Source organism: Pelmatolapia mariae, linkage group LG17, assembly GCF_036321145.2.
Source record: "Pelmatolapia mariae isolate MD_Pm_ZW linkage group LG17, Pm_UMD_F_2, whole genome shotgun sequence".
NCBI classification, from domain to species: domain Eukaryota; kingdom Metazoa; phylum Chordata; class Actinopteri; order Cichliformes; family Cichlidae; genus Pelmatolapia; species Pelmatolapia mariae.
Genome location: NC_086242.1, coordinates 25,007,956 through 25,034,710, shown reverse-complemented (window position 1 = coordinate 25,034,710; position 26,755 = coordinate 25,007,956). Strand labels below are relative to the sequence as shown.

The 26,755-nt window shown below is 40.8% G+C and overlaps 1 protein-coding gene across 5 annotated transcripts in view; it reads right to left on the bottom strand.

Annotated features, from left to right (window-relative positions):
* Positions 1-801: 801 nt before the first annotated feature.
* LOC134646869 (polypyrimidine tract-binding protein 1-like) overlaps positions 802-26,755 on the bottom strand; it is a 28,207-nt gene continuing 2,253 nt past the window's right edge. For 2 of the 5 annotated variants that reach the window (XM_063500870.1, XM_063500871.1), the window contains exons 2-14: positions 14,121-14,181; positions 13,431-13,603; positions 13,069-13,215; positions 12,858-12,986; positions 12,247-12,357; positions 11,989-12,166; positions 11,358-11,435; positions 10,775-10,917; positions 8,849-8,882; positions 5,951-6,043; positions 4,434-4,650; positions 4,261-4,338; positions 802-3,818 (exon numbers count right to left, since the gene is read on the bottom strand). In XM_063500870.1, the coding sequence (XP_063356940.1) occupies positions 3,686-3,818; positions 4,261-4,338; positions 4,434-4,650; positions 5,951-6,043; positions 8,849-8,882; positions 10,775-10,917; positions 11,358-11,435; positions 11,989-12,166; positions 12,247-12,357; positions 12,858-12,986; positions 13,069-13,215; positions 13,431-13,603; positions 14,121-14,133 (1,527 nt within the window). In that variant the 5' untranslated portion in view covers positions 14,134-14,181 and the 3' untranslated portion in view covers positions 802-3,685. Of the gene's footprint in view, positions 3,819-4,260; positions 4,339-4,433; positions 4,651-5,950; positions 6,044-8,848; positions 8,883-10,774; positions 10,918-11,357; positions 11,436-11,988; positions 12,167-12,246; positions 12,358-12,857; positions 12,987-13,068; positions 13,216-13,430; positions 13,604-14,120; positions 14,182-25,038; positions 25,073-26,755 lie in introns of all 5 variants that reach the window. The other 3 variants (XM_063500866.1, XM_063500868.1, XM_063500867.1) reach the window with 3 other exon arrangements.

Genomic DNA, 26,755 nt, shown 5'->3' with positions numbered 1-26,755 from the left:
GCAGTAAAAATAAAGGTCAGCTGTTTAAGGTTTGTATGGAGGAATAGTTTGCACTATTGTAATGCAGGTTTCCTTTGCATAAATCTTCCACTGCACCCAAGTCTTAATCAGAATAATGTGCACACTGCTCTATAATTCCTATCAGTCATTTCTTATATCAAAAGCATATTTATTTTTCTTCAGCGTCCTCTCATTTATTTGAATTACCACACTGATTTCAGAGAGCAGGTTAATTATTAGCAGGTTTCAGAGAAACCTGCTCTAACACTTTGTTTTTGAGTCCCTAATGTTCTGCTCTTGGCATAATGGTTGTTTTTACCGAAGTGAACTGGCTGAATCTTTGTATATGAATTCAAGTGTATTATTAATGGCGACATTGCAGTAATTTCCCCAAATCCCCCTTATATTCTATGACTTATAGTCATAGAATAAGTAAAATACAACTTATTTTCTTATATTTTACTGCATTGATCCAGTGTAACCCAGTAACCTCCTGCCTGTTTAAGAAAAAAATTAGAAACACCCAGTGTAAAGCCAAAAGTCACCTTGGATCAGACTAAATTCTGGTTGGCAGTACAAGCCTCAGGTACTTCTATCAGAAGTCATATCATCAATAAACACTCATTAAAAAGCTCTGTTAGCCATGACTGATCAATGTCATCAAACAAAGTGATTAACATGAACAAACAACTCTACGCACACAAGACTTGTGAAAGACTTTGATATAAACCGCACTGATGACAGATAACAAAGGCTTAGAGGTTTAGATTAAAAAGTGATTTAATCTTTCTTTTAGACACAAACAATGTAAGGCTCAGAACCGATTTCACACTTTAATCAAAATATACAGATTTCATCAGATAGAAAACTGACAATCGCCTTTTAGACACTGAACTGTGGTATAAAACGTGTATGTACAGCTGAATGCCCCTCCCTCCTGTTACTGACTGACTGGTCCCATTCCCACCTCACCTGACCAGGTTTTGTGATGCATTCCAGTCACCTGTGGGATCTGTCCCAACGGAAAGGCTGCGGTTTCAGATTAAAGGGAACTGTGTCCTAATATGTCTCCCAGCCTCTATGTAGTGATGAACAGCATGCAGCACGTCTATCAGTTTGACAGATGAACATCCCTGACACTGTGGTAACAGCAGTCAGGTTCAGGTCAGACTTGCACCTCACATAATCAGAAAGGTTTTAGCTTTACATTGTGTGAACTGCAATGAGCTGGTTTATCACAACCCTGAACTGCACATCACAGTCTGATAGTGGAAGAAAATGGACAGTTTAAGTTGATCAATCGCCAATACAAACACCCTCTGTTCAGTGAACATGTGTCTTCATTATCGGAGTTGTTTTGTTTTTTTAACATATGTGTTTAGGAGCTCAGACTTCTCTTGCCAACAATACGAACATGAGTACTTTAATCCCGCAGTAAGAATTAAAGCCAATTGAAAAGTTAAATGAAAGAAGATGGTAAAAAGTTTCAGTACATGAGGGTTTGGTTGTTATCGTTGACATGTCTCAGAGTCCTGATGGACACATGTGCCTACCTGTTACGTATAGCTGTGAATTTTAGAAACTGTCTCAAATTCCTCGCACATCCATACAAACTCTGAAATCACAATGTGCAGAGACCTCGTAAGATGTACCTTTAGCCCCTTTTCCATTAGATCGACTTGCCAGGGTTTTCCATTAGGTGATAGTTCCTAATACCAGGTACTAAAATAGTACCTACTTGGCAGGGATTCCATGGGATCCAAACAGGTACTAAATGTTATGTCAGGCTGCGAGCCACCGACTGGCTGGTCAGTGCCGTCATTTCATTTGATGAGTCATGAGACCGTCTCATTCACAAAAATCTAAACCGCCACTTTTGAAACCCAGCAACGAGTGACATGGCTACAAAAAAAAAAAAAAAAAAAAACAATGTCGTGGTTCCGAGTCTGACAAAAGGCCACAGACTGACCAGCAGGTATATCGTTGCCTCGAGTAGGTACTAATGGAGAAGGGGCTTTTGTCATGTCTAAATTCAGGTGCAACGCGGCTACAGTTTATTTGTTTGACTCTGAAATGACCCGCCCACCTGGACCTTTGGTCTGGGTATGTAGGGAGGGAGTAAACTGGGACACAATCACCATTTTCTCCTCACCTAGTGACAAAGTGAACACACAATCCCTCCCAGCTCTACTGAAGGCACCACAATGAACCTGTTTAAATGAACCATGGTCAGTGAAGAATCTTTGTCTTTTTGAAGTTCAGTTGAACATCTGAGCAGCTGGAATGACAAAATAACAATATTCATATTAAGACACAAACAGATCAAACCAGCATTTTGTGGTTTTGGAGGACTGTGGTCTTCCTCCCTGCCAAACTGTCACATCAGTATACAGATAAATTAATGCCTGATTACAACTCAGTGCTGCGTCAAAGGCACTCCAAACATCTGGTTTTGCAATTAAGAAATGAATAAAAACATTCCGCATTCTCACAGGAAAATAAGAAAGCTGAAACCAGCTTGCAGTCTTTCTGTAGTCCATAAAACCAGAAACCTGAGGCAGACATATTTGTTTGCATCCTGAAGGCCATTTTTGGTTTCAGCTGTAGTGGATCACAAACTTATAAATAAAACCATCCAGAAAGGCGACACACAAGACAACCTGACCAGATTCACCAACTAGACAAAACATTCGTCTGCACGCCGTGAAAGGCCGAGCTCACAGAGGCACCCAAAAAAAAACCTAACACAAAAACAGTTATATCAGGAATGATTAAAATATTGCTACAACATTTGATTAACACATGATTGCAAACACAGAAATCAAAAAGAAAAACAATGCATTTAGGACTAAAGACCCAGCAAACCTGCTAAAAGACAATCAGTTCATGTTTCACACTACAGTAACACAGTGGTACAAAACACTAGAGACAGAAAACGCAGATATATCTGTAATACAGCTCATTAACAGTAAACCTTTTCAACTGTAAACCTGCTCTCTTTTTTTTTCCTCTTTCTCTTAAACATGACATAATCACGGTCATTCACACTCCAGGAATAAGGCACAGGGATCATGTGAAGGTCTAGCCAGGCTTCTCTTTACGGGGCCAGACTTGGACCAGCAGGCCTGAGCGGACATCTGACCTCTGATCGTTTACAAGCAGAGCTGGAACTTTTAAAGGGAGAGCTAAAAAGGAACAGGGCCACCTGTAAAACTTGGGCTAATTTAAGATCAAAGTAAAAGTCTGAATCTGAAAAACGTAACATCTTTGGATAAGAAGGCCGACTTTAATGCCTCGGTGTGGAAACAAAGCCCAAAGGCAAGATAAAAAAGTACTTTGCTGTCTGAATTCAGACTAACCGAAGAACTCCGGCTTTATTCCAGAAAGCCTGAACAGGTCAGAACTACAACTTTATTCTCTAGTTTATAAAATTTGAGAGAATAAAGTCAGATTTCTCCTCAAGAGACCTTAATTCTGTCAGAAGGCAAAGAATCGAAAAACTTAAAAAAAAAAAAAAAAAAAAAAAAAAAGCATAATAATAATAATAATAATAATAATAATAATAATAATAATAATAATAATTTAACATTAATCCAGACTCTACTGTGTTTTCTACAGACATGTGGTGGAATGATTGGAGTGTGGTAGATACTGTCGTGCTGACTCTCAGGATTCAGATGGTGGCTCAGATTGAGGATTTGGAGAAGGAGACTCGCAGGTGGTGGTTCTCTCCCAAATCATGGTTGTGGAATTCTATGAGGGACTCGATGGCCTCCTCCACAGAGCCCACCTGGATTAGAGCCATTTTATGGTCCTTCCTGTATGAGAAATGAACAAGAGCTTCCATTCAGACTGTTTTGAGGCAAAGCAACAACAGGACATTCAGGGAAAGGATGAATAGTACCGAACACACTGAACAAGCTGCTTGGACACTCCAAGAGGAGCCTAAAAGACTGAAGGAGATTTTGGTCTTTTACTGCAAGGGGGGCACAAAGTCCACTACCAAACCCATTTACTGACTGGCCAGCAATTACAGGCCATTTAAGAAATAAATAGGAGCAAACATCAGCCGCCACAATGTGTTTTCACAACATGTTCCTGAAAACAAGGACTTGTACATATGCTAATCAAACAGATTAACACGGCGAGACAGACAAACAGACAGAAGGGGGTGCAGGGCTTTTTTTTTTTTTTTTAAATGGATGACACGAATCAATAGCCATGAGTTTAAGAAGCTGAGACAGTAAAGGAGCGACTTACTGGAAGAATTTGAAGGCTTTGACCACGGCTCCTGAGCTGGCAAACAGCATCTTCAGATCATCTTCAACCACAGAGGGGCTACAAACACAAGCAAAGTAGATTTGAGGAATGCAGTTTTTCCCCATTTTGGGGTCAGCCGCACCTCTCAGTTTGGAGTAAGCTGAAGGACTTACGGAATGTTGGAAAGGTGTAAGGTGGCAGAAGGCGGGAAGATGTTGGAATAATTCTTGGAGCCAGGCTTCTTGAAGCGGTGCAAGGGGGAGTTGCTGTAGTCTTTGGTCAGGCCCTGGTCCTCGTGCCCTTCGCGAGGAAGCTGAACGCTCGTGTGTTTGGACAGAGTGATGCGCAGAGGCTTCCCGTGCAGCCGCTGGCCATTCAGGTGGCTCATGGCTGTACAAATACAAACACAGCCTTTTACAGCCTGAGTCGAGTTCTTCTGGTCTCCTTTTAGAGACACTGTTCCAATGCAGATTTTTAGCAAGCTCTTAGAAAATGAACACTCCTCATCTCTTCCTATTGTTTTAGTCTGGAGTCAAGAGCATTTGTGATGAACTGAGGGGAAAATTAAATCTGAAGACTCTTAAAGCACAGATAAAGGTTTTAACCTTTTGTGTTACCATTTGTGGGGTAAAACTGTGGAACAGTTTTCCTGTGGACCTACAGCAATGTTCAATCATTAGTCAGTTCATAAAGATGTTTCGAAAACTGCTTTTGGAAGAATATGAAACTGATAAAGTTGATCACCCATTGTATATGTAACTATACTAAATTGTATCTATCACTGTAGCTATGTTAATAATGTCCTTCATTCCTTGTTTACTGTGTGGGGTAAGTGATGATGGGAATTAGGGGTAACAATGAATAGTGGGATTCAATAGAATGTTGAGCATGGGGTAGGGACTAATAAGTATGTTATACTTCTTCCTACTTCATTTCAGACTTAATAATTTTAATTTCATGTCATTTAGACTCCATTTTATTTTATTCATTTTCTTTTTTTTGTTTTGTCTGAGCACATACGTGTGTGTATTTACATATATATTCGTATTTGTACATTTAAATGCAAGTATGTGTACTTGTATATATCGTTTTTTTTCTGTATATGTCTGAAATAAAGATACAATACAATACAAAAACTTTGACTTTTTAATGAAACACGTTTGCTTAACCCAATGCTCACGACACAACATTTCAGATGTTGAATAAACTTTACGCTTCAATTTGGGAATGTGTTTTGCTGCCAAGCTGAGGTTGAGAGTCGTGATCACAGATCACAAGTTGATCACAACAGTTATCAACTTGTATCAGTACCAGTTTATTTGACTGTCAGCCATAGTCAGTTCTTCTTTAATATGTTAAAATTGGGCAGGTAAAAAGACTCAGCAGAGGGCCTAATTAATGGCTGAGAGTAACGTCAACAAAATAGCAACAACCCATGAGGTGCTCCCAGTCAATGGTGCACCAGCAGAGGTATGAGGGGTATTAGTTTTGTAGACTCCAGACTAAGAATGTTTTTTATGGTAGATGAAAGACCACTGTGACAATCTGGGCTCATCACAGTCATTTAAACTCAGAAGATGCAGAAACAACACCTTTTTAGACATTTCTGCAACACTCATGCAGCAGCACTCTAACTCTTTTAATACTCGGATTTTGAACACCTGAGAACCACACATGTGCAGAGTGTTACCTAGCTGAGCCTGTGTGCTGTCAGACATCTGAACCAGAGCGTTTTCTTTCTTGTTGAACAGAATCTTCACTCTCATGACATCTCCATAGACACCTTAAATAAAGAGGACCAGGTTATTTGGCACACAAGAAATAGGAAAGCAACCCTCCCCGCCACCAAGCCCTACAGGAAGATGTGTATTATATTGGACTGACTGCAGCCTGCCAGGCGACTGACCCTCTGTCTCAATGCTCAAATATGGCTTTTGTGTTTGAAGGGCTGCATACAAACCCCAGAAGTGAGGGGAGCAGTAGCAAACTTGACTAAAGGAACTTACAAATGCGTGAACTCAGCAGGAATTCCTGAATGGTTAAATACAGGAAAATTCAAGTGAGGAAAATTAAGGGTCAGAGGGGAAAAAACCCAAAACAAAACAAAAACAAACAAACAAAAACATGTAGGAGCTATGAATTATGGGACAAAAACTAAATAAATAAAATAATAAAACAAAAGCACTGATTGAGCACTGAGGACATGCAAAATGTAAGAAACCCCAGCATGCAAAATTAAAAACAGACAATCAAATGACAAGACACAATAAATGCAGCTCCTCAGAGTGTTAGACCCAAACTAAAAATGACATTTTTTTTTAAAGAATTAAAGCAAATATTTGCTTTCAAACTTTCTGACTCCAACTGAATGATAACTGTGTACTCAGAGCACATAAAGTTTGAAAGGCAGCACTCGTCTAAGAGTTGGACCCTGAACTCGAGAACAACACGACACATTAACGCAAAGTGTTTCCTGTTGTGTTGAAAATTCCCATTACTGCCAAAATGTCCTAGAAAACAGAAGAGTGCCCTCAGCTGATGACTGTCTCTTGAGCGATTTTCTTATGAAACTGTAAAAATGTTGCAAATCTCAAAAATATGACAAAAGTTCTTTGCAGAGTGTTCTGGCTAAAAAATGATTATTTATCTGCAGAGTAAAACTACTCTCTGCAGATAAATAGTGCAGTAATGCAGCGCTGCATTAGTAATGTTCCAACTCTTATTACCACAGACTTCTTTTCAGCGTTCAGTTCTGTCTTTCATTGGCTTCATATCTATTTCAATGCTTTAAGCATTCAGACCACAACTTAGTCACATATACACTAACCATCAAAAGTTTGGACACACCTTCTCTTTCAATGATTTTCTTTATTTTAGCTACTATCTACATAGTAGATACATACTGAAGACGTCAAATATATGGAATCATGTAGCAAAGAAAAACTTGATAAATAACTCTAAACATGTCTTAGATTCCTCAAAGAAGCCACCCTTTGCTTTGTTGACAGTGCTGCAAACCCTTGGCCTTCTCTCAATAAGCTTCATGATGTAGTCACCTGAAATGGTTTTCACTTCACAAGTGTGCCTTGTCAGGGTCCATTTGTGGAATTTCTTGCCTTCTTAATCGGGTTGGAACCATCAGTTGTGTTCTGCAGAAGTCAGGTTGGTACACAGCTGACAGCCCTATTTGACAACTGTTAGAACTCATATTATGGCAAGAACCATTCAGCTATGTAAAGAGAAACAACAGTTCATCATTACTTTAAGAACTGAAGTTCAGTGCAGTGACATGCCATCCCATCCAGTTTGCGTTTAGTTGGACCATCATTTATTTTTTCAACAGGACAATGACCTTAAACACACTTCCAGGCTGTGTAAGGGCTATTTGACCAAGAAGGAGAGTGTTGGAGTGCTGCACCAGTCACCTGACCTAAACCCAATCGAGATGGACTGCAGAGTGAAGACAAAAGGGCCATCAAGTGCTCGGCATCTCTGTGAACTCCTTCAAGACTGCTGGAAAAACATTTTAGGTGACTTCCTCATGAAGCTCATCGAGAGAATCCCAAGAGTGTGCAAAGCATGAATCAATATGTATGAAAATAAAGAAAAACAATTAAATGAGAAGGTGTGTCCAAACTTTTGACTGGTAGTGTATGTATAACAGAAAACTACTGCACACCCCTGATTCAAATCCCCAGGATTGAGCTGCCACACTGAAGACTCCATTTTGAACGGACTGGTATGTATATTGATTGTATAGCTCCTTTCATACAAAGAAATAAAGTGCTTTGAGAGCTCAGATTGAGTCGGCCCAGTTGGTGAGTTATTGCTAGAAGCTGTAGACTACTGCCAGGTAAAGTCAGTTACAAAGAGGGTGCTGTACCACAATAAAGAGTCTCACGATCCTTCACATTTGGTGGTCTATTTGCATCGACGCTGGTCTTCAGTTTAATCCCATTTAAAAGTTTTGGGGTAAAGTCAGGGCTTTGTGTAGGCCAGTCAAAAACTTTACTTTGGCTCTTCACCGAGAGTGACGTATGTTTTGGGTTGTTGTCATGTTGGAAGACAAATTAACAAAACAGATTGAGATTCTTTCAAAATTTTCAAATATCCTTCTTTATGGATGAGATTTTCAATTCCAGATGCACTGAAGCGTCTCCACATCATAATACTCCCCCCACGGTTTCATCGTGGGGACAGTGTTCTTCAGGTTGTATACGTTGTTTTTCCAAACATAAGCAGTGTGTAGTCTCATCTCATCTGACCAAAGGATGCACTTCCTGAAAATTAGAAGAGGCTTTAAAAGCCTCTACTGCTATTTAGTTTCTACTTGGTAAGAAATGAAGGGTTCTGTACAAACATGACCTTTTTTTGGCAAGAAAACCACTGAGGAAAAGCTGCAAATATTGTGAAAATTTCAATTCAACACACAAAATCTGACAAGACCAGTACACACCATTTTTCATTAAACCAAAAATAATGAAAAAGAGGGAAAAAAACCAAACAGAAACCAGAATTTTAATAAAAATTAAATCAGAACAACCATGTGGTACTGATAATTCAAAATAAGAAGCTAGTAATAACATACCGAAGAGAATAAAGAGGCAGTGGGGCGTAACTCTCTTTAAAGACAGCAGAGAAGGCAGCGGAGGGACAGGACAGGTAAAGGTGGGAGGGCAGGACAGGTGCAGGGTCCGAGGTGTTTCCATGGCAACAAATTAAAGGGGAAAAAAGACAGGTGCAGGGTCAATCAGAAGGTTAATTACCTTTGGAGGAGGGATCACATACAGATAATGTCAACATGAGAACAACATTTTTACATGAGTGCACAGGCGTGTGCGTGTGTGTGGTAGGGGAGGGGTCATGACAGAGTTTAATATGAAAAAAATTCCCAAATCAAAGGCAAAACCCATCTGTGAGCAAAACATCAGTGTCAGAGGAGACGAACAAACATGAAGTCAAACTGTTTAATGATGAGAATTCAGAAAGATTTCCCATCATTTAACAACCAGACTGGGGTGCACCGCTCTGTTACTGGAGATTTCTGCTGCAGTGGCAAATCTACAACATTGCTGTGCTGTAAGTTGTAACGTCGGGTTGTGTTTAGTGTTTGAGAGGAGGCGGCAAAAACACTTAGCAGGATAGTCAAAAGAATACACACTCACACTGGCATTGGGAATTCCACAGCCTGTTCTTTAATACACCTTCTCTTCGTCAACCATATAAGCCCAGTTGAACGGCTGCAGCTTAACAAACATAGCACACAGTGTTCGTACAACCCATAGCGTTGCAAAAACAAAAAACAAAAAAAAAAGTGTCTGGAGAGGTAAAACATAAAATCCGTCCCTCCTCATGCACTAGCGTGCAAGCACATGTCCACACAATCACAGAGATTGCAGTGGCGCATACCGATGACAACATTAACCCTTGACTTAGGTTGTCTTAAAAGAGACACCACACCATTGTGACTGTTACAAAGTGCAGGGGGTATCTGACCTGCAGCTCCCTGCAATGCCACTAAATGTCAGGTCAGGACAGTGATTGGCCTATTCAGTACCATGGATTCCTCCTTGCAGTACTTTGATGTAGGAGATGAACAGCTGGCTGAGTCACAGCAGAGGGACATAATTACTGGATCACCGCAGTGTGTACACAGGCACGTGACTGCTGCCACACACATTTAAGAATGTGATGAATGCTTTTAAATGGATTTTAAAGACAGAGTGTCTGTATAGACAACGCTTAACCCCTTCCATTAGATTGGGAACATCCCTAACAGTGACACTCTGTTGGGGATGTTGGACTGTTAAGAACTTGCTTGACAATAGTCACATGTTTTCTATTTGGGCATATGAACCAGAGGGTGTGGGCTCCACATGCCCAAGATCCTAATCTGATCAAAAATGGACTGGAGTGGGAGGCAGACCCACCATCAGCATCCTGATGAGTTAGTCACTGGTATCCCAACACTGCAGACTGGTGCATGTACAGCACTGGGCAGGTAGGTTTAATGTTGTGGTTCAGCATTCCATCAGCGTCATACTGATCACAGTGGGGGTGCAGAGGTCTGTATGCTGCTCACAGCTGTGGATTATGTGGTAGGGTTTAGAAATAAACCGCAGTGGTGGAAGAAACCACAGATGACATCAAGTCGTGTCAGAGAGAGGCGGTTCTGAGGATCACCGCTGTGCACGTTGCAGCTGAGCTGTGATCCAAGCTGCCTTTTTTTATTTTTTTAACTCCTGTGCACTCAAACACTTCTGCTCCACTTCCACTCACTGATTCAAACATGAAGAACTTTAAAATCCAGGTGGAACAGAGCACTGAAAACACTTTACATCTCACTCCATGTCCAAAATACTGAATGTTCAGACCAACTGAAGCTTTAGAAAACAAAACCCTCTAAAAAAAACATGCAGGCTAGTCCAAAGCTGTAGCAAGACTGGTTACATCAGTGCAGGTTAGATACAATCAGATGCATGAATTAACAGCCTGTAGGGAGACTATCACTAACCTCAGGGTTGAGATTGCTGACCAGCAAGACAGAGTGCCCAGCAGGGATTGGATGGAATCCCAATCTGGTGGCCCCAGGGAGGGACAGAGAGGCCAGGGCTCCGGGCAGAGCGGGGACCGCAAGGCCTGGATAGGGGGAGGACACTGGGAGAGTTGAGACAAGTAAACAAAAATCTGCAAACTGCCAGAGATGCGTCACACAACACACATTCATAGACTAAGGCTTCAACACTTCTGGTATGTGGAGAACAAATGATAATTGCAGATGAACTGATATGGAAAATATTTGCATCCCTGAATTAAATCATGAGACCTAACTTCCTCGGGTGCAGAGGAAGGAGGGAATGCACCAGGTTTCCCATGCACAGTGATCCTAGACCTAACCATTATTTCCACACTGATAGGGAGGAGTCTACACGTTCCTTAAGGATAAGCAACTAAAAACCCTCTAAAGGCTTCATCACAATAACTCAGCTGCTGGGTCTGTTTGCAGCTGCAAAGGTCATTCTCAGAAAACAAGGTGATCACTTTTCAAAGTGTGTGTCATCTAACAGACATCCTTCTCTCTTAGCACTGACACTCACCAGCAGGCTGCAGGGTGAAGGCTGGTGGGAAAGCGTGAGTGGCTCCAGCGTACGGTGCAGCAGAGATGATGCCTGGAGCTGCAGACAAGAAACACCAGCTGGATTTTAACTCAGCAAAGTAGCGAGATTCCACCACAAATCAATCATACAATTTTTAACCAGGATATGTCCTTCAATGCACATATTAAACAAATATGTAGGACTGCTTTTTTCCCCCATTTGAGCAGTATCTCTAAATAAAACTGAATTGAATTGATTTACTGGATTTTAAATCAGTTTAGGTTATTACAGACAACTAGAATGATAATTTCAACTCAGTATTTTTATTCTTGCCATCTAGAGTAGCATTGCATGATTCAGTTTGGTAATTGATCTTCTTTTGAGTTTCTGCTCATTTCACTGACTGAAACGAGCTTCGCACTGAGAGCATTCTGATGCCCTTTTGACTTACATGTCATGTCTGCAGTGTCTCTGTGTGTGTCAGAGAACAGGGGACAGCCTCTCAAAACAACTTCCATACTAAATCTGTCCCTTCCTCAGTTCCATTGGTGTACTACTTTTTTTTTTTTTTTCCTTCTGCCTCAGCTGAGCACAGCTGTAGTGATGTTACATTAGTATGGTGGGATCTTACTAAAGGCTGTAGCCATGGCCGTATGCTCCATGGTGGGCTGGCCGTCTCCAGTGGGAAGGTCTGGTCTGGTGAAGTCTCGGCTCTTCTCGTTGTTGTATTTGACGTTGAGACTGGTGAGTTTGGAGAAGCTGATCCTCAGAGTACAGCAGCCATTATAGATGTTTTGACCGTCCAGAGACTGAAACAGCGCAGCAGTAACACTCGTTACTTCTACCATTTAGTAGAAGCGACAAAAGCACTGGGAACCATCATGCTCACCAGTTTGGCCGCCTGGGCTGACGCGCCGTCCGGATACTGCAGCAGAGCCTGGAACTGATTGTTTTTTGTGAAGATGATGATCCTCAACACGGTGCCAAACTTTGAGAAGATCTGAGGACCAAACAGCAGCTTAGTTTAGTCACTAAATAAACCAAATCCAACAGGCAGGACAACGTCATGCTCAGCTCTTCCCCACAGATCAGCTGATCACCATACCGTCTGCACACCAAACTGCCAAATCTCATTTATGTTGTTTTAGCCTGCCAAGAGTTGCTGCACATCTGCAAGCCTCTTGCTAACCAACCTGTACTGCAGGTCATCATTTTATGCTGCATCTGGTCTGTTTGTGTTGCTGCTCTGTTTTGTGCCGAGTGTTGCTCGGGTTATCTTCTCTTTTCCTGCTCAAGTAATTTGTTACTTAACTACTTCTTAGCAGAACTGACAGCATGTCATTAGTGCTAACACCTGATGCTGGAGTAAAACAGGTAGAGCGAAGCACAGAAAAGGTGCGTGTTTAACTGCTGTTTTATTATAGATGAACTTTAGAACAGTCGGTTCTAAGCAGTGATCTACATACATGCACGCACACTGCTGTGGTGCACTACGGATACCTGGCACAGGGCATCCAGGGTAACGGGATAGATGAGGTTCTCCACCACCACCCTCAGTACTGTGCTCGGAGCCACCGCCGCCGTGTCCACGTGAGATGAACTCAGAGCCCGAAGAGCCGCCTGAGCCCTCTGAAAGAGAAGGGGGGGGGGGTTTAACAAGGTGCTAACAGAGGGACGGAGCTGTTAAGGCACTAACAGTAGTATGTGTTACCTCCTGGTTTGGGGAGTTGTCAGTCTTGAGCTCCTTGTGGTTGGAAAACTGTACATATACTGGATGGTGCCTGATGATCGGCACCATGGTGGAGTAATAACCCACCAGGTTCTGAGCTGCTTCCTCTGAGTTCATCTCTAAAAAGGCCTAAGAAGAGACAAGAGACACAGAACATGTAAGAAGCAGCTGCTCATGATACAGTTCCTCAACACACAGATCTGTCGACCCGAGAGTCTTAGTTTTGATCAGTGTCTCTTCGTACATCTCAATTTGAGATGTGACCAAGCTAAGTTATGTTATCTGGATCCTGTGAACTGTGGATGGAAAAGAAAAACACTTTCACAGGAGGCTGTAGTGTGTACCTGGTTCTTGGCTTTGAGCATCAGCAGGTTGGTGACGTCTCCAAAAGGCACGCCGAGGCTGATCACCTCCGCCTCTGTGATGTCGCTGGGAAGCTTGCGGATGTGGATGACCCTGGATGGCACGCTGGGACCTCTTATGTCACCTTTGAACTTTTTGCTGTCGTTGCCATTGGCTACAGAGGAGAGGAAACAGAGTTTTTTATTGAATGAATCAAAGCAGAGACAGGAGTCCTGGTGCTGAACACTCCCATCAGTTTGTGGTGTTTCAAACTTATTGTGTTAACACTGCTGATTCTTTCTGTCTTTATCATCCGCCTGTAAACCGGCATGAAACCATTTCTGTCCAATATTTTTTTTACGTTTTTTTTTTTGTTTGTTTGTTTTAAATAGTATTTATGTGAGATTAATGGATATTTCCATCTGTTCTTTCAGAGTGCAGACAGTTTGTCTGAAAATCTGAATAATAATTATTTTTCTGATCGTTTTAAAAAACATATTTTCACTCTTGGACTCTAAAGGAGCTTTGCGTCATTCATAGTTAGGAATCTTAAGTCATCTTACACTATGAACCCCTTACTTCATCCCATGTCTGGAAAAAAAGGTATAACTCAGAACTCAATAAGCTAATATTTTCCATTAAAAGTGGTGCATTGACACAAACACCTTCGCGTGTGCAGAGTGGGTTCTGACCTGTGGTGCTCATGATATAAGGGCTGTTGGAGACGCTGGAGAAAAGTTCGTCAGATCCTCTCTGAAACAACAGAAGCACGTGAGTTTGACCTCTTCTCCTCAGTCAGCGTGCACCTCATTTATAAATGACAGGACAGAATTAGGATACCAAACAAGCAGTGATGCCTTTGCATTTTTGACAGGGACAGACGAGAGAAGAAGATTTCATGAAGAGCAGTGAATGAATCTGTCCCAAACATGTGAAAAGCTCTCGCCTGCATGAGATCCAGTTTTTGCTCTTCATTAGCCGAACTTTAGAACAGTTCTGTGATTAAACTGCAGTTCCACACAAGTGAGGTCTAACAGCTTTAATTATAAAGACATCTCGCCATCAAACCAAACAATTTGAGGATACAAACACGCAGTATGTTTACAACTGTTGGGATTTTCATACATCTCAAGTTAAACTAAGTGGTGCATCTCTTAGATGTAATCCAAGCCTTCCTGGACAACAGCTGGTTAGCACAAGAGCACACAGACCCCAGCTGCTGCATTTAATTTATGCACTTCCTCTTCCGTCTACCTGCTCTGCAAAACAGCCATGCACCGACTTTTGGGATAAATCATTATCAGTGCATTCATGTGCAAAAACCTAAATCTTCTGAGAGTCCTGGTACCAGGGCTTCATTTACAAATATCTCCTTTATGATGATGATGATGATGGTGGAAAATACTTTTGTTACAACAGTTGCAATAAAAATAATAAAATAAATGAAAATATACATAAAAATATTACAAATATATCAAAAAATAATAGTCATCGTATTTGGCAGATGGCTACAGCGTATTATAGAAAGTAATGACATATTTGTTTTCCCCTTTGTAAAACTGCCTAAATACAAACGAACATACGCAGTAGTGCTGGGCGATATGGGAAAAATATTTATCACGATATGAATTATTTTATATCACGATAACGATATATATCACGCTATACGACCTGACCTGTGGTCATCTAGAAAGTACGCAGTCTGTAAACAGCGAGTGCCGAGGGTGCAGTCTTTGTTTTGAGTTACCGTAAAGTATGTCGAAAATCCGGGTGCACGTACAGCAGCACCAGCTCGCAAACCACGAGACGGAGTTTCTTTGCGAAAAATATTATTTTTTTATACTTTATTTTTTCTTGCATAAAGTTAAGAGCATGTATAGTGAGAAGACAACACTAATATATTTGCCACAGGCTATTTAACCCTTTAAGACCTACCATAGAACCAAGTCCGCCAGAGCTTATCTTTATGTTTTTACATGCTGTAGTACCACTTGTGGGAGTATTTCAAGTTTCCATATATCAATACAACCGTTATAGCCCAAATTTTAATAATATGTATGCATTAAGTCCATAGTAACTACATAAATTGCAAAAAACTTGTAGTGCAATAAACTACAAAAAAAATTGAAAATTGTTTTTGTTTTGTTACATATATTTCTAGTTTAAAAAAAAAATTAAGAGGTGTATCCCTCAAAACTGTAAATACAAAAGTTTCCAACCACGAGAAATATATTTTGAGTGTCTTCATAGTTTTATTTTTGAGATACACTAATTTTTATATACTGCAGGAAAAATGAAAATAAATATTATAATGCATCAAAATAAACTATTTCCAACAGTGTAATTTGAGTTCTAAGCATCCCAGAAACGATACAGAAAAGCATAAAGTCAAACATGTCTTTTAAAAACACCAACATAGGCTTATAAGGCCCTTTCGCGAAAATGACGTCACTTCCGGTTTCGGGCAGGTAATGGCGGACATGCGATAGTTCGCGCTGACGTATATGCCAACGTAGGAAGTCTTATGAACGTGGGCAAAGCGTGTTTCTGGAATATTATCTTTTTGTTGCTGCAAGTTTGGAATATTATGTTTTTGTTGCTGCAAGTGCTTCTTATGCAATTTTTGCAAAGTTATATGTGGAAGGAAACCGTGACCTTGGACAAGCTAATGGCATAAGATGTAAGTACAACTCCTCCGGTTTCACATGCAAAAAAAAAAAAAAAAAAAATATTGCGCTACCTTACGTGGTTCCAGTTCTACAGGGATTTAAAAATAGTTAGGTAAAACGGAGTGTGCCTGCTCCGATCGGTTGTAAAGGGTTAATTATATATTTTATGTAATAATTTATAAAATTTGGGTTAGTACGATATAAACGATAGAAGACAAATGGCACGATAGACACTTTTCTATCGTCCACACGATATATATCGTCATATCGCCCAGCACTAATACGCAGGATGTAAAACTATTTGCTAACATGTGACCCAAGCTGGCTCAGTGAAGTCCACATCCAGGTTTGTTAAAACCTGCTTTCCTCTGCAGAACCCTGAGCCTGAGCTGTACCTGACATCATCCAGCCTGGGGCAGGTTCTGGGCTGCACTTTCACTGACTTCCTGTTTTATGTTTAAACAATGTGATCAGACAGCTACTACTTTATCCTTTGCACCAACTCTACACCGTGACATTAAGCTCTGCTGACAGGCTCAGAGTCTGATCCAAAAGTCGTTTAGTCCCCCTGCCGTGTAACTGATTGATCGATTAACAGTTTGATTGTTTTTTTTCCAGGTCACAGTGGGTACAACATTTACAGCAAAAGGCAAAGGGAAGAAAACTACACAACTTGTAGAAAATAAGCAGAGTTTGAGGGGCACACAGTAATGCTGCTGCCACTAGATGTCAATAAAGAAACAGTCTATAGTGACCGTGCCTTAGTCTTAGAAAGCAAAACAAGATGAATGGTAAACGCACCTTTCTGCTGTAGGTCTTATTCACCCAGTCACACACAATCATACAGCACCATTAACTATGCCTAAACACTTTCTAACACACAATAAAAGACATGCTAAGCTCAATCGTTGCCCTTTCTAATACACAATGCTTTCATGCTATTATCACTTGCTGCCTGGACTACTGTAACTCCCTATACTTTGGTATTAACAGTGATCTTTTCTCCACTTGCAGTTACTCCAGAATGCAGCAGCTCGGCCCTTAACAGGTGTTCAAATGCATGAACACATCACCCCCGGTCCTGTCGTCCCTTCACTGGCTTCCTTCCTACGTTTTAGTATTGATTTTAAGATTTTATTGCCTACTTTTAAAGCTTGGCACCTGGGTATCTGTTTGAGCTGCTTCACATTCACACCGCTGTAAGAGCTCTCAGGTCATCTAACCAGGTGCTCTTACGCAAACCTAAAACCAGATTAAAACAGATGTGATGGAGCTTTTACAGCAATAGCACCAGATCTATAGAAACAACCTTCCTCTCCATATCCACGCAGTTCAGACAGTACACACATTTAAATTATCATTGTTGGCATTTGGCAGCAGTTTGACATCCCCATACACGATTGTATTTTATTTTCCGATTTTATTTTTATTTCTATTAATTTATTTATTTTTTTTCATCTTATCTTATTTTATTTCATTTCATTTCAGGGGCAGCACAGTGGCAAGCACTGTTGCCTCACAGCAAGAAGCTCCTATATACTTTTTAATGTACAGCACTTTGGTCAACTTCGTTGTTTAAAACGTGTTATATAAATACTGTCAACTTGACTTGAACTTTAAGCCAGAAAAACCAACACTGAAAGCTGGTTGCAGCTCCAAAAACCATAAGTACCAACTTTGTGGAGTGTGGTATTAGTTATGCTAAAATAGAGCCAATATTTAAAAAAAAAAATTGCACTCACTGGGACAGATTTAACTGCTCACTGCCTGCAATTTAAAAGTGACCCCACAGTTGGCTACAACCGTGAGGTCACACTGCTCAGTTCTGAAACCTCTGCTCCAAATTTCACTCTTTATTTGCTTGGATGAGTTCTTCACACTCTGGGCTCTCTCCTTACTTCAGCTACAGATCCCACTGCTCTGTACAGTCAGCAGCCTGACAGCCTCTAAATGCATCTAATCCACTAATCCACCATCAACGCTCAATATTCCATCTGTGACCTGTTCAGCCTGCAATAATGATTCTTTTATCCAACTACAGCCTGCTAGCCACTGTACTAATGATAACAGATGGCTAATAAATAATAATAATAATAATAATAATAATAATAAATTGCATTTATATAGCGCTTTTCGAGACACTCCATGTGCTTTACAATTCCACTATTCATTTACTCTCACATTCACACACTGGTGGAGGCAAGCTACAGTTGTAGCCACAGCTGCCCTGGGGCAGACTGACAGAAGCAAGGCTGCCATATCGCGCCATCGGCCCCTCTGGCCATCACCAGTAGGCGGTAGGGTGAAGTGTCTTGCCCAAAGACACAACGACCAGGACAGACAGAGCTGGGGATCGAACCACGGTCGCCCCAATGTAGCTATCATGTAATTGCTAATAGTAAACAGCTAATGTTACCATATGTGTCAGCCAGGTTAACATTTATGAAGACCCTTTAATACTTCAGTGTTAATGAAACAGGACCTTTACTGACCTCTGAACTTTCTCCTTAAGTCCTGTTCAGTGTTATGAACGTTAACTACTCCAGCTGTTAGTGAGGACGAGCTGTGTGTCTGTCTCTGTGAAGTTGTGTTTCAACTGGAAGAGGTAAAGACAACTGCTGGTATAGATGTTGTTCCAAATCAGGACCTTAATTCAATATTAAATGTTAGTACTGAGAGTAGATTTTCAAAAGTCAAAACTACTAAAACGCCACGATTCATGTCCTACATATTCTACTGTGCACCAAACTTCAGGCTAAAGTCGTCACTTTAAATTCTTTAAAGAACCTTTAATTTGCACAAAGTTTATGTAATTACAATTAACACATTAGCACAGTTACAAGTTAGCTTTATCACAAAACATCTGAAGCACTCAAACTCCTGAGCTTTTCAGTTGCCTACAGTTTTGTAAACTGTATTTTTGTGACTGCTTATAACAGGCAGGTTTTTATTCAGCTGCCTCAAACACACAAACCTAGAAAATAAGTTTGTCGGTGTTGTAAGAAATGCAGATTGGGTGTGGAGCATGACCTGTGGGGATTTAACATGTACTTATTAAATGGACTGGTTCTTATATAGCGCTTTACACAACTTGCCTCATTCACATCCATTTATACAAGCACTTTCTATCATTCACACACACATTGACACTGAGCATGAGCAGTGTCAATATGTGAGCAGATTTACCGCCCCCCAAAATATGTTTCTGATATTGCCAGAATCTTTCCTCATACATGAGCCCAAGCAGGAGGTTTTATGTTCACAAATTTGTTGTCAACTTCGTGATCAGATGAATAATAAAAAGCTGCAGAAACCTGAGCCCTGCTCTGTCTCCTGTGCCACCCCATCCAGCCCCTCTATCGCCATCTCCATCTGTTGTCTGACAGATGCCGACTGCCAGCCTGACCCATAACTGAGGAGCAAAACAAAAGAGCCATAGCTGTTCGCATCCACACAGACATCTGGTTTTGACAGACCGTTACAGTCAAACCACAACTCTGTTTATCCACATGTAATTACAGAGGACCTGCTGCTTCCTCTGGAGCCATACTGCAAATGGAATAAACTCAGGGAAAGCTCATCACTAATGTACAGACCAGATTTTGGATGATCATTATGTGCCCACCTGTAATCCATTTAGACTGAGGGGGGAGTTGTTTTTGTCTTAGTTATGTGCCTGCCAGTGATTAACGCAATGGCTGACTCACCCCAAAAACACTTTGAGAAGAGGAGGATGAAGTACAAGAGAAGAAAGAAGGTGACAAAGACAACGCAGACAACAAAGACAAAGGGGATGAAGACAACACATTAAGACAACGTTAAAGCCATAGGTCTTCCACTCATCCATCACTCAAATTCAGGTAAAGCACATTACTCTACAGTGAGTCATTAGGAAAAGTACATTTTGCTCCATGATGGAATGTGGTTAGAATGGACCGAGAGTTGATGACAAAGTCATAGAAGCACTAGAAACTGCCTGTAACCAGGTAGGACAAATAGCTGACTCTCCCGCCAAGGTGCTCGTAAGGAAGTCGCTTCGTGTTAAAGGGTGTTCTTCTTCACAGTCGACGAGTGCTCAAACATCCCAGAACGCAGATAATCAGATATCAGCCAAATGTCAGGAAGTTTCCCACATCTGGGAAAGATCTTGATCGTCCCAGAATTACAGCATTCCAAAACAAGGATCCCAATGTAGTAGTCCCCTCTGATCGTAGTGGAAGTTCAATACAAACACAGCCAGTGTTGGCTTTGTGGTGGCTGGCTTGATAAAACCTAACACCCCAGCTGAGCCCCTTTTCCATTAGTACCTACTCAGATCGACTCGCCATGGTTTTCAGGGTTTTTCATTAGGTCATAGTACCTGGTACTAAAATAGTACCAGCATTTTTCTCAGGGAAATGGCCACAAAAAAAATGCCATGGTCCTGAGTCTGATGAAAAGTCACAGACCAAGCAGCAGGTACATCATCGCCTCGACATCCACCTTTGTTGTAGAATTCGTGTTGCAAAATAATGACATCAAACTCAGACATGCTGCTATAACAATGACCACGCACAATCGGTGGTACAAGATTGTAATGGGAAACCAGTCGGTCCAAGTAGGCACTAATGGAAAAAGGGCTTTGGAGATAGAAGGTATCACCACAGTGGTTCTCAGCTTTCTTCATTAAGAAAGCTGAACCCATCTGCCATGTTTTCTCCTTCAGGCTCTGAGTGTTCATATAAAATGGGGTATTTCACATACCACGCAACTCTGCACAAAATGATCCCTATGAATGCAGCCATTAGAGCTCTGACTAGATGCATTTAAACATTACAGCTTGATGCCTCACGGCCTAATAAAGGAGACATGGTAATTGTTTGACACAGATCAAAATTAAAGAAATGTGATTGATTGACGATAAATACCATGATTAAGTTGCTTTGCTGCAATTCCAGCAGTACGAAGGTGTTGCACGTATTCTAGCGGAATACATGCAATACCAGCTCAGAATGGTTTTAAATGACTTGGCTGAAGCCAGAGAAAGAAACAGGAGAGCTGTAATCATCAAAGAACATCCCTCCTTCTCAGATCTCCTCCTGCTCTTAGATCGCAGCTATTTGTTACCTTCATGTGATTTTGGCTTAGATTCTGGCTTGTATCGACAAACACACTGAACGTGACTGCCAAAGAGTGACCTGAGGAATGTGAGTATTGGCTGCTGAGATGTCACACACATTCACAACTGTGAGCATTACTTTTTCAGCAACAGAAACCTTAATAAAACACAACTAGATTCGCATGAACTGCCGGGATTCAGCTCAAGCTGCGACTTTATTTTGGTAGGACCGTGCAAATAGTGGTCCAAAGAATCTGAATTTATTTTAAAAATAAATAAATAAATAAATAAATAAATAAAAATAATAATAGGGCTGCAACGATTCATTAAGTAATTCTAATATTTAAAAAAAAAATACAAATAAAAATTTGGCACAAATTCTTTGCTCTGTAGCTCTGTAGTCACCATGGAAACACGAATGCAAGCGTTTCACCCCCATCTGCGATTAAAAACAGACCTGCAATACAAACGTATTTAAGAGCAGCTTGTGAAAATAAAGTCTGAAAACATTAAGCCTAAAGTTTTAAACACACACATGCAGAAGAGTAAAGAGGCAGAGCCGTTACCGAGACGGGAGCTCAAGATGAGTGAAAGAAAATGTGTTTCTGGTGCCCAAAAACAGCAGCGGTGTTCCTGTAACCACCATTAAAACCTTTACTGGGAAAAAGCTGACAGGAGCCCTTCATCAAAGCACCTGGTCAACAAACTCCAATTTAAATCTAATAAAGACTATTTGTTTTACATAGAGACAAATCAGCAGTATGCCTCCAGAAGCTGTATTAAAATATGCAGATCAACTGACGGCTGACAGCAGCCATTCCTATACATATAGCCATACCTGCAGCAAACAGGGGTGAGTCTAAAGGGGGGCATGGGGTGTACTAGACCACATTTACTTCAAGGCTTTTGAAACATTCTTCAGATTAAAAGTGAAATAGTGTGAAATACTTTATTAATTCATTTACATTAATATTTAAAAATATAGAAATAAATGTTTTTTTTTCACAAGCCAATAAAAAATGTACATTGGCTAGTAAAACTGAGCCACTGATTATTATTATTATTAATTTTGATCAACATCTACACCATCATAAAGTCCGTTTTCAGCAGCACAAAAACCTGTCTCCTATTAATGCCAGAAACTCTTCCAAGAACACAGAGTAAAGGTTAATTTTTATGCCTTAGTGTAGATTTCATATACGTCTTATTTTTATTTGACTGTACTTGACATCATTTATATATTTTTGCATTTAAGAAAATTGTTTCTTTAAAAATTTTAACTTTAATATGGCATCTTGATGCATTCTCAATCATGAATATTTATTATTGCTCATTAATAAGATAAAAGTATTTCTTACCTGATTAATTGATGGAATAATCGGTAGATTACTCAATAAAATAATAGACAGATGCAGCTTTAAAAAAATGTGTAAAATAGAAAATGAATGCAATGTTTAATTAGCACCTTGATTAGTTTTGATTAGTACCTTGAATGGCCTGAATAAGAATAAGGATGCGTTTATGTAGAAAGTAGTGTTGATGAGGGGAACTAGTGCTGATGCTGTCAAGGGGGCCTTTTCCATTAGTACCAATTCGGATCGGGTTGGCACGGGTTGACTCTATTTTTAGGGTGTTCTATTAGGTGGTGGTACCTGTATGAATCGATGAATGAAGCAAGATGTATAAAGCCTTTGAGTGCTCAGGAGTAGAAAAGCGCTATATAAGAACCAGTCCATTTAATAAGTACATGTTAAATCCCCACAGGGCACTGTCACAGGTCCACACCCCATCTGCATTTCTTACAACACTGACTTATTTTCCAGGTTTGCATGTTCAAGGCAGCTGAATAAAAACCTGCCTGTTATTATGCACAATAAGGATGAGTACTTCACATCTACTGCTTACAAATAAACGTCTCTGATGCCGCTATAATATCATGTTCTATTATTCATTGTGCTCCTGAAGAATGAAAAGCAGCAGTCATGTACCTGAGGACTTGTTGTAATCTGACACACGGCTTCAATGCCAGAAAAGTCAGAGAGATCAAGCAGCATTCCAGTTTAATGACTGAATACAGACCTGCTGAACAGCAGGGAGTCACTGTTTACGACATTTGTGCTTATAGTGTACTAGCCAATCACTAAAGCCGAGGGAGGCACTTCACTTCAGACCAACTTATTTTTAAACCCAGACAATGTTTAGGTTTTAATAAGCTAAAGGAAGATTCTTAATAAATTTGTGAATCATCTTATAGTAACTTATTGACACTGCTGGGTTATGAAGAATATGGGGAGTATTTTATTAACACCAATATTAATAGTGAAAATTATTACATAGAAAGAACTTGAGCATAGAAAAAGTGCTTGTATGGCTGACTGAGGCATGTTGTATAAAGTGCTTTGAGTGCTCAAGTAAAAAAGCACTATACAAGAACCACTTACAATCACGTGTGGCTATATTGATACTACTCTCCAAACACTGGTAAGAACAAAATAGTGGTTGTAGCCACTTTTCACACACTGGTAAGCTCACCAACAACATCTTCATCTTAACATGAAAGCCAGCAGGTATGAGTTTGATATAGGCGTCTGCCAGCTAGCTACTAGAAAATCTGTCATTTGTGCAAACATCGGTAAGGACGACTGAAGGAAGAGCTTCAAACTGTTACTCTATTTTTTAAAATTATTCATCTAAGAAAACCACTCTTTTAGTTTGGTGTTTGCACTGGAGCTTCAAGGCTATGTTGATGATGCCGTTCCCTTCAAACAACATCCAGTAATTTGCAGATCAACATTCGTGTTGCCTCATTTACACTTTCACACCATTTTAGTCAGTGAGCTCGGCTGCACTTCAAATGTAGTACAGCAGGTATGTCACAGCACCATTTCTGCCACAGCACCACACTCCTACAGATTTTAACTCTGGACTTTTTGAGTCCTTGCACTGTGTCTGACCTCATCGTCGGAGAAGCAGAGCATAGAACGTGGACACAAAATCACCTGTGAGAATCACCTCTGCCATCAAATTAAGAATGAAAAACAGTCTGCTGTTTGTGTATTAGTGATTTGGTACTTGGACTATTTTAATATGGATTCCTAGTTCTTATCCCTCATGCTGGAGGGCGGCTCTGATGAGATCTTTTAGCAGTTAGGAAATACAGGGAAATATCGGACATTTCAACATGACACTTCATCATTGTCCATTTTTCCCATCAGACTGTACATAGGTTAAATCTGGGAGTTTAAAGTTCAAGAAGTTCAACACATTTCTTAGACATAACTGGACCACATGACCTTTACCCAGCTGTGAGAGTGTTCTGAGTACAGTTGGTTTAGTCAGTGCTTTTTAGCAATCAACAGCATCTCTGAGTGGACTCAGAGTAGACTTGATTAGGAGTTACAAAAACACTCTGCAGCCCATCTAGAACCTGAAAAGCACTCACTGCAGGAGACTACTTTCAAAGTGAAAGTTCTGATGTGATGGACTTTTCAACAGTCCACAGGAATGACAGCAAACATCCACAGGATCTTTGCTGAGTGGCTGATTTGTGCAACAGCAGTAGCATGCTGCTTAAGAGTGTATGCATGCATGTGCATGTTGCTGTTGAATAAACTGATTATCCACAGACCAGTTTTGGACTGTGCCTAAGGTCAAATTACTGCTGGGCTTTGGGCATTCAACAGACAGACAAGGGAGCCACCTCCACAACGATTAAAGGAGAAAGCTCTGCACTGTTCCAGATGGCAGCATCTCCATCTATTCAGACACTCAGTGATGACACAGCAGCAAACAAAGCAAGAAACCAGACAGAGAGGAAGAGGAGGAGGAAGCGGAGGTGCCTACCTTGGTGCCAACTGTTATATCGTGGTGGACACTGCTGTGAAGAAAAGACAGCGTGTTAGAGGCAGCCAGGGAAAACTCAAACACAGAATGAGTCTCACTGAGGTATCAAAAAAGAAAAAGAAAGGTGATGATGTTGAAGACTGTGCGGGAGCAGGTGGACAGAAGCCGAGAGAGGCCGAGCAGGCAGCAGCGATCGGCAAGGGACCGATGGCTCGGCAGGTTGGTTTGCCCTGCAGATGGGACATCTCTATTCAGCACCTGCTTGCCTCAGTGTGCACCTCACCTTTTCCATAAAAACCTCATGGCAACCTCAAGTGTTTTTCACACAAGATCCAAACGGTGGTAAGAGAATGAAGCAGAGGCAGGTCTGAAGCAGACCTTTTCCACAAGCAGCACATGGATACTGGCTCCACACAGCCTCCAAGTGCTCTGACTGCTATAATAGTTTGGTGACGGTGGAGGTGCTGCATATTGAGACGCAGCTTTTTGAAGCCAGTCAGAGCCACTCGCACCTCACTGAACTCTCAGGTCAAGGAACCCTGCACCCTCTTTTCCATCACCAACCTGTTTCCTTAGGTCAGAGGTCACAGGAGCGGCCGCTCAACCCAAAAGCTTGAGAAGTTCTGCTGTTTTTGAAAACAATTTTTGCAGTTGGACATTAGAACACTTGAGGCACTTAAGACCCGAACCTTGTGTTTATTGCTTATTCACTATCATAATTTCTCATTCAGACCAAATCATTGCAACAAAGTTCCAGCAACCAACCAGTAAAGGCGGCTGTGAACACGGAGCAGCTGAAGCGTCTTGCCAGTCACATGGGATATGGTCACTCAGTACAGGAGATACAGGATGCGAATGTGCTCCACAGCTGCTTTATCAACTATGGATATGACTGAAATCCTAGACCAAGTTCAACTAAAACTAAATCAGTAAAAAGCTGAGTGATGCTAAAGGATTCACAGTGAACAGATAAAGACATTTTTTCACTGCCAAAGCAAACCATCAGCTCTTATCAGCAAATCATCAGATGACCAGGCTTTGATAAGCCGGGGATGTGTAGAGAACTGACAGAGTGTACTGACCCGTGGTATGAACACAGTCAGCTTCTCCACACACACACACACACACACACACACACACACACACACACACACACACTCTCTCTCTCTCTCTCTCTCAAATGTGTGGGACAGAAAGCCAATGCTCCTTCGGTAACAGGAGTGCTGGTGTCTTTCTGCCCATCAACACTAAGCTTTGACTTCAATTCTAGTTCCTGTCTGTCGGGAACATGGTGGCATCCCGACGGTCTCTGTTACACAGTCTGTAGAGTCACAGTTATCAGAACAGCTGCTCCTAACAAAAAACAAAATAAAACGCACAGACATTTATCCCAAATCCGTGTGGAGACATCAGCATTGCACTACAATGCATTTGAATACACGGATATTGCCGTGAAAGTCAAGCAATGCTAACAAACTATTAGAGGGCTCTGGAAGGTCTTTGCAAAGAAAATACATTTTATTTTTTAAAGAAAATACATTTATTGGCTTGTGAAAAAAAATTATTTATATATTTTTAAATATTAATGTAACTGAATTAATAAAATATTTTACACTATTTCACTTTTAATCTGAAAAAAGTTACATGTTACAAAAGCCTTGAAATAAATATGGTCTAGTACACCCCATGCCCCCCTTTAGACTCACCCCTGTTTGCT